The sequence below is a fragment of the Meleagris gallopavo genome, chromosome 21 (genome assembly GCF_000146605.3).
Source record: "Meleagris gallopavo isolate NT-WF06-2002-E0010 breed Aviagen turkey brand Nicholas breeding stock chromosome 21, Turkey_5.1, whole genome shotgun sequence".
Classification (NCBI taxonomy): Eukaryota; Metazoa; Chordata; class Aves; order Galliformes; family Phasianidae; genus Meleagris; species Meleagris gallopavo.
Window position 1 is genome coordinate 9,009,113 of NC_015031.2, and position 9,041 is coordinate 9,018,153.

At 39.1% G+C, this 9,041-nt stretch overlaps 1 protein-coding gene across 1 annotated transcript in view; it reads right to left on the bottom strand.

Annotated features, from left to right (window-relative positions):
* The window catches only part of NCOR1 (nuclear receptor corepressor 1), a gene marked incomplete at its 3' end in the record, with an annotated part of 32,011 nt that extends 27,135 nt beyond the window's left edge, over positions 1–4,876 (bottom strand). Inside the window, exons 1-3 of the mRNA XM_019622039.1 lie at positions 4,699–4,876; positions 2,768–2,904; positions 943–1,138 (exon numbers count right to left, since the gene is read on the bottom strand). Of these exons, the coding sequence (XP_019477584.1) occupies positions 943–1,138; positions 2,768–2,904; positions 4,699–4,806 (441 nt within the window). The remainder of the gene's footprint in view (positions 1–942; positions 1,139–2,767; positions 2,905–4,698) is intronic.
* Between the last annotated feature and the right edge of the window lie 4,165 nt (positions 4,877–9,041).

The following is a 9,041-nucleotide window of genomic DNA, read 5'->3' on the forward strand; positions in this document are numbered from 1 at the left end:
GCAGAGGTAAAGTTTAAGATTTCAGATTATCAGTGCTCTAATTATCTTAGAATTAATTGACAGCTCATTTATGTTACTACAATTTCAAAATCCATCTTTAAATATGGAAGCATGATGCTAATTATTTTTATCATGAAATGAAAATAAGATCAAAACATTTCCCTTCTAAAAATACATCTTCATAAATATAAATAGTAACTTCTATTTTGAAAGGTAGGGTTACTTAAGAGACAACCCTCAATACTCTGCACATATACTGATGAAAATGCACTTGAGCATAAAACTGTGATCAGAGAGGAGTACATCTGGAGTTATGTGTGGAGATGCTTTGAAAGGACAGGTCACAGTTCATTTGGTTTTGCTTTTTCATCACTTTTTTCCCCCTATGTGTTTCCAAAAAACATTAGAACATGGAACACACTGAAATATGTCAGTACTGTTGCACTTTGATTTTATTTGCATCCTCAGAAATGATGCTCTGCAACTGCTTAGCTGGCAAATGCTAACTCAGTAAATGCATCCCTCACTCAAGTCAATCTAACCAAAAGATTGTGCCTGAATGCCATTTCTCAACACTGGGATGTATTTCTAACTTGAGACAGTAGATTTCTACATGTAGTACCTGGATAAAAATTCAGTAACATACAAGCATGCTAACATTGCATGTCTTAATTTGGTTTCTCCAGCCCCCTTTGATCTTATCTTTGCGATGCAGCCCAGCAAGTTACTAAGAGATGATGTGCTACCCTAGTTTTACTTTACTTCCCAGATAGCTTTACTTACTTGATAAAAGGAATGGTAAAAACAATGCAAGACAAATACTCTACTTTAAAATCTGAATCCATGTGCTAAATGCTTTCTTTAACGATAGGAGCTTAGAAACCTGAGCTCACCATGACACACAATTTTTACCTTCAGTATTATGAGAGAAAATGCCTTTACCTTCTTAATATCTGCAGATCTCAACCCTTCCTGCAGAGGATGTACTAAAGGCAAGACAGTAGCAGCACTGACACGCTGAAAATGGGAATCAGAAACTTGTTCAAGACGTGGTCGCTTAGATTCCAGTGAATCATGATCTGTCTGAGATGGACCTGGATGAAACTGCTGTTCATATCCAGTTCTCCTTTCCTGAGGCCTAGTACACAGAAGAGATGATAAACTATTAAAACACGCATTTTAATGCAAGAAATGTGTTTCCTGTACATTTGGTAAGGATTGAGGAACAAAAAACACAACAAGCAGAACTGTTTCTTTACAGTAAAGCAGAAAAACATTTTTAAGTGCAGTCTTCAAAAATATAATAGTTAAAATCCATTGAACAAGAGATGAATCTTAAAAGATGCTGTTTAAATGCATTCCTGTCATTGCAACCACTTAAAGTAATCGCTGCTACAACGATATTGTTCAAGTCAAAGCTTTGATTCAAATTATAAACATAAAAAAATCCATGAGATAAAGATAGCACTATATTCGACAGAGCACAGATGGCTACAACAGCTCCATTATTTCATTTTTGCAATCAAATCATTTTAAACATACACAGAATGCTTGAAATGAACCATGAGCCTATGTGGAATTTGATCTATAGTCAAATGCTATTAAAATGCAGATGGAACCAGGGATCTTAAAGGTCCCTTGCAATCCAAGCCATTCTATGAATTTACGTTTCTGTGATAGAATCAAAATAAACTGCTAAATCTAAACATGTACTAAAAGGCCAAGAAAGAAGGTTGTTACAACCAATAAGATCTGCTTAGACTTTGTACATCAGCATACTAACACACTAAAGAATTGACATGCACAGATTATACAGTAGCTTCTCCCTTAAACACATACATAATCCTGCCAATTTTCTACAACCCAATTCATCACACGCTGATCTGATATCTACCAAAAACTTTTTCTTGAGCCCATCATCTCTATGTAATATTAATGATTGAACGTTCATCAATATTGATTGTAAGTAACCTATTTTACTAAGAGGATATTGCCAATCTGACACTAAATGACAATACATGATTCACTGTAGCTGTTCACTATACCTGTCCTCAGTTAACCTACTGGACCCAGATCATTTGCATGCATTTACACACACAGGAACGTTACACCAGACCAACAGAAAGGGTATTAACACAAATGATAAGAAGCTGTCAAGTTTCTTGCCAAAAGCAGCATACTTTAGTCCCATTTCTGTGCCACAGTTTGGTGTTCTACAATTTCTGCAACTCAAATACCCAATTAGCTCCACTGTTTATTTCTTACCCAGGCACACAAATACCATCTGTTGAATACCCAAACCTAAGAATTTATTCCCACTGTAATCTAGGAAACACAACTAGTAATATTCACACTGTTAATGATTCTTGCATTTGTTACTCTGACTTTGTGAAATCAAATTACCTAAAGATGATATTTTGCATACTTCTAGCCTAAAGCTTTAGAAGCTTGCAATATGCAGCTGTCTCCTAAGAGCTTTCTGTAGGGAGGGTGCAGTAGATTGTTACTTCCTGTCTGTGAAGCAAATGTAATTAAAGCAAAGGAACTAAGGAATTACACAGCAGATGAAAACCAGGCAGAACCTACAACACTCAAACGCAGGAGACCACAACTGCTCAGCAATGGAGCACTGATGAATAAAGTCATGTATGTACTCGGGCAAAATTGTGAAACTCAAAATGTTTCTACTCAGAAATTACAACTCACTTCACAGAAAGCAGAGACATAAAAGATTTCTCTTCACATAAGTCAAAAAGAGAATCCTAACCTGTCAGAGCCTGGGTGAAATTCTGAAAGCAAAGAAGGCCGGCGCCGAAGCTGCTGCTGTTGCTGCTGCTGCTGCAAGAGTTGGGTTGCCTGACTGACTTCCAGGTGAGACGAGCGATAATCGGGAACTGCAAATTCCTAAAGGAAACACACTTCAGATGTTAATGAACACAAAAGGCACAAAAGACAGGATGAAAAGTGTTTGGTGTTATAGAACAATCGTTTCTCCAAATATTAGAAATAGACCAAGACCAGATCACCAAAGCCTTACTTGAGCTCAAAAAGGTAAACATATAAAGGGCAGTTCTCAACTTTAAATGAACACATTATTTGAAAATAAAGGAGAAAACCAAAAAGCTTCAGATTTTGAATTTCCTTTTCTAAACACAAGAGCAGAGCAAAACAGATCCAAATTATCTGTAGTGGGAGGAGAATTTCATTAAAATAAGGAAAACCTGAGCTGTCCTAGAGGCAACAGGCAGTCCTCCACAACCTACAATTCCACAGCAAGCCCACAATGACAGAGCACATGCTCAGCAGAAATGAGCAAGTCGGAGATCCTTAGAAATCCATTCCCCTACTTCTGGCAAGCAGAACACAGCTGGCTGGAAGCACTTTTACAGATGCTTCAGAAAAAGTTTGGGGTAAAACAAATCGGTACGTTTTAGGTTCACATTCTTCAGCATGAACGCAGATTTTGTCAAGCACAACATCAGCTTAGAGCCAATCTAACCCAACGCTCCTTATGTACAGGTTTACTTTTTGCCCTCTTGGAACTCTCCTGGGCCTAAAAGGAAATTTCCCATATAAATTCAGCACTCACCAATGCCCCACAAGTCCATCCTCTCCAGAGATCTGTTACACCCAGAACTCTGCATTCATATTAAACGCACAGTGACTGCAGACAAGTTATTTGCAGATTCTTGGAAAATTCCTCCCATCAATGCATATGGACTCAGCAACACTTGCATTGGCCAAATTTAGTACAATGACTAAACATTACTGAATTGAAGCAAAGCTAAATCAAAAGTTTATGAAAACAATCCACAGTGAATTTATTCAAGCTAGGAGGGACCGATGATAAGAACAGGAATTTAATATTAATTCTCCATGATAAAGATATAGGATTACAAAATTCAGATTTCTAAAGAAATATTATATAAATAAATAAAAGGAGAGAGGCAGGGAAGACATTTATTTGCCTAAATAACACAAGTAGCAGTTCTCCTCAGCAGAGAATACACTTCATTTGCCACTTCAAAATTATTTTACTTTTGATTTTTCAACACTAAAAAAAGAAGACAAGGTATTTTAAGACAGGCCAAATTTTTAAAAAGTGTTTTGTCAGTTTTAGTAGATTCATAAATGTTAAATACTGCAGGAAATGCTGTCAAGCCAAAATCCTGTCTAGGGTTTTATTTAGGGTACCTTCACAGTTTTATGGAGCATTTTTAAATTTTAGTCTGCATAAAAAGAACTGGGAGCAAGGAGAGGGGGAACAGGCCAAAAGTAAGCTTTAAAGAGACAAATTTGAAGGCAAGGATTTCAGCAATTTCATCTACAGTATTGCAGCAAGGCATAAATCAACAGGTAATTATATCCTTTCAAGTTAATACTTCAGAAGGAATCACAGCACCAAATCACTACCGATTATACTTCCCAGAAGTTACAGCATAGTCAGACCCTCATTTACAGAGGAATCAACTCGAACAACTGGACCCATCAGCCTTGATTTAAGAGCCAAATTTCAAGGCTACAAACAACATGGGTGCACAGATTTTCCCAGTCAGCTTTATCTGGGCATATTGATCAGCAACTGCTCAGTTTTCGGATGTGAAGAACTCATGTGACAGCAGTAAAAAAAAGTCCCATTTGACACAACAAATACCTGAATTATTTCTTGCTAGGACTGCAATCTTTGTGGCTCCTTACCTGCTGGTGTCGGGTGCTAGGGAAGGTGTACTGGACAGAGTGGGTAGGGTAACGACTCTGTTCTGTGCTGAATGCTCCTTGGTTAGGAGGGTAGCCTGAACTTGACATTATCAGAGAAGAAGTCTTCACAAAGCTGTGAGATCAAGACCAGCAAGCAATCATGTTTCTAGGAAACCGCCTAAAGGAAAAAAGATCACTGATAAGCACTGAAGTACCAGATGTACCCACAATACATTACAGCCATAGTCACCTAAGCAAAACAACCATTACCAGTAAAAGCTTTTTCCTGATGTATTTATTTAATAGGTTACTCTAGTCTGAAACATGTTAACGGGTCTTAAATGGGCTCAAAAACAGGTATGTCAGCATTGTCTACACAAAGATTTGAGGATTATACTGTCAGAATACATCATTTTACCATCTACCAGTTGAATTAATAGGATTTTAAAGAAAAGTAGGTCATTTAAATAGGTGTTAAGAGGTTATAATAGTCCATAGATGGAACACACAATATAGAGTAAGTTTCTTTAGCTCAACATGAAGTTCAGTTTCGTTTCTACTACAGTTTTTGGATTCTATGAACTCTTTCCTACTTTCAGGTAGACTTAGGGCTGCTTGACTCAGTGCTGCCTACAGTTCATTAAACCACAATGCATTAGTCAAGCTATAAAACATTATTACCACCTAAGAGCAGCTTGACAGAAGCAGTTCTCAGGAAAGGAAAAAAAGCACCCACAGAGGAAAACAAGCTCATTCAGTTCACAGCATACATAGTGTGTCCCATATGGGATGCCAGCAACTGAACATATTATGAAGCTTTGAAACAATCCTGCAATAGTAGATATACAATGACAAATTTGCCTCTACTGCAAATTAGCTGCAGATTAATGGTGGAATGTATACTGATAGGAGGAAGATTAAAATACTGGGAGGAAAAAAAGGCCACTAACAAAGTTCAAGCACCCATAAAGCACTGTATAGCTTTATCTGCCTTAACCATCTGCTGAAGATCAGAAGACAGCAACCAAACATGAACACTGCCCATTAGTGCTTTGAGCACTTCTCCATGCAGGTGAATTACAGCTCTGAACAAAAGAGAATTTCTCTTTTTAAAGCATAAGCTGTTTCTTCCTGACAGCCCAGAAGAGGCAATCCTTGAGCCTGAAGTAGTAAATACAGAATTCTATCAGACCTGCAGCAACCTCTGCTCTGGAACCCAGCAGACATGCAGACCTTCAAACAAAGTAACGCTGTTCCCTGCCCAGATGGCTTCATTTTTAAGTGCATTCAACTGCAATTTTTCACAAACACCAACATAAAATTATACTTCTGAACTGTGGTTTCCATTAACAGTCAATAGACAAAATCCACTTAGGAAAAGATCTGACACAGCAAGCTATACAAACAGATTTTCAAATTTATCTACCGCATTTTGTCACTCCTGCCCTGATTACTTCTTTTCCCACCTCTCCATCAAAGAAGCCACCAGAGTTCAAGCCTTTCTGTCTACAAGTCCTTAGCAGCTTTCTCTTCCATTGGTTCACCCAGCTGTTTGCTAAAGCAGTACGAGTTCTCAGCACGCACAATCACTCTTTGCACTTCTACAGCTCAGTGACATCTTGCATGAGAAACCACCAGCTTTTGTTTGCTTTGGATCTGCAACCTTCATTTGGTATCTGTGCTTTTGGCACTGGAACAGACCAAACATCTAATTTCTAGTTTTTTTTCCCCCACCACACATGGGATTCTGCAGAATTCTTTCACACCCCTTTAGCCATATATTTTCCACACTGAACAATCTTAGTCTGCTTGGTTCCTTGTCAACTCGCTTCAAAACCTTCTCAATTTGCAGGATGTCCACTCTAGGGCACAGGGTGCCAAAAATGCACGGTGTTCTGGGAGAGCACTAAAAAACACTCTCTATTCCCTTCCCTGGCACGCTGGTCATGAGCAGATCCAAAGAATGTGGAAAAGCAGACAGGGACCAGGAGAAGAGCCACCTGAAAATAAGGCATGAACATAGCCAAGTACTGTGTGTGATTCAAGGTCCTCTCTAGTTCATCTCTGTCATGTCACATCTTATCTTCTCTATGCTCTGACAAACCAGCAGGTTGATCATTAACTCAGGTGCTGAAAGTTTGATTCAGGCTCGCTTTGCATGATGCTGTAAGGGATATTTCTCCATTCACAAGAACTTCAGTGTACAGGTTGTTAGATTTGTGTTTCAATTGTCAGTTCTGAAGTCTTCCCAACCTGCCCATGGCTAGTAAACCATATACTTATCCACTGGGAGCAATCTCAGACACCAGTAGTAAAGACACCGAAGATCCCTTTGCTTATCTAACAAGTAAATTTTATCCAGGGCAGGAGGAGGAAAAGAGTAATTCACTCATTCAAGAGCAATGAAGTCCTAACTGTTGCTCGAAGGGCAGGATGGGGACATAGCACACAAGTGTGAACATCCTTCAGCAACACAGAAAAATGCCCCTATATAAAACTTGTAGATCGAGAGATATGAAAACATGCAGTCTAATGGCCTTCCAATTGGGAACTGAAGTATGACCACTTTTGTAGCAACAACTCAAAAAAAAAAAAAAATTGTGAAACAAAATCTGCCAACAGCAGAAGGCAATAAAAACAGTAGTACAGCTCAGAATTGAGGTCAGTGGGAGGTGGAAGTGAAGAAAGAAAAAAGAAAAGCAGAAGCTTTCAGTGGTGGGGGTGCACCACTCCCCCGAAGGGCAGGAACGGCAGAGGAAAACGTACGGTTACAGAGTGACACTGAAAAGGAGCAGAGGGAACCAAAGGATGGGGATCCTGCATAGAGACCTCATTTCATTCATGACAAAAACAACATTGTAGCACCATACATAAAGTGACGCTTAAGGATAACATTCCCTCCTCTCTACACCTGCCATTCCCATTAAAAACGTTTGTGTGCCTGCACACTCTCCTTATCTGACCTCTTTACATGCCCTGCAGACCCCACCTTATCTGCTGATCTCTTAGTATGAGCATGTTTATGTTCTGTCATATTGGGCCATGGGAGCTTGCTGGCATTTGCCCATGGAATTACCACCAACATTATGCACCTCTCTCCCTGTTTTATTTCCTTAATCTTGCAACTGTGGCTGCACATATGTGAGTTTGACTGTTATTTCTCTGCAGACCACCCTACGGTCACCCACCTGCCTCCCTCTTCAACATTTGCTTACACATCCAGAGCATGGATTATTCCTCACCAATCTATCTTCTGGTCAAGGAGGGCAACGCCAGCCTCATGCTCTAACTTCTCCAAGTCCCTCACATTCAAACTAGATTTAAACATGAGGTTTTTTTGCATCAAATTATAACCATGCGTACAGACTGCACACAGTCCTATCCATGCTTCCCTCACTGCTCTATCTTCTCTTTACTCATGATAAACCATGTCTCAGTCTACACAAATCCAATCAGAATTCTCCTGTAAAGCCCACTGTTATCAAGCACGTCTGCCTCTCTGATCCTTCCACCAGTTCCTTCTTCCATGCTCGGCCAGAAGCTGCTCACCTTCATTTTTAGAGTCCTTGGCAAACTGTGATACAGGAAATCAAATTCCAAATCTGCTCAGTCAATGACAGCAAAATCATGTTTTTTCACTTAGTATTTTCATACCTTCCTCTCATGTCCTTCTGCAAATCTCAGAGCTTGCTCATAAAAACATTCGTAAGAATCACTGTAGACTTTGGAATTGTGCCTCAAATGTCTGACAAAGATAAAGCCAGGTCATGAATACTTCCACACAGCCACCATCCATCCTGGCCAACTGTGTGTCTCACTGACAATCAGAAGGGGAAGAAATACATATTTCTTGTTTCCTACTTTCATAACCCAGCCCTTCTTGTGTCCCAGCCCAGGAGTGACATTCCCAGACTGAATGTCCAAGAGATAGGAAAACTCAGTAGTGTCAAATGATTAATATATAAAATAGAAAATAAATAGAAAATGAAAGGGAAGTCAGCATAAAGAATCCAAAAAGATAATGTTAAATCTAAAGATACCTAGCTGAGAAAAAGCAGTGACCCCTTTGGGAACTGTGAGGGTACACTCAGGATGTATGATAATTTAAGCTTTTCAGGCAAGGAAATACTTTAACATTGTTTATATCCAAAGACATGGCAACACATTCATTCACCCACCTCTGACTGAAACTCTGCCTTGCACTTACGTTTGTCCTATGCAGAGAATATTGAGTAAGTTACAAATAATCCAGAACTGGATATTACAAGAACAAGAATCACAGTGTAATTTCAGAGTTGGTTCTAAGAGGCCGTACTAATTTGAACAGTATCTCAAAATCTGCA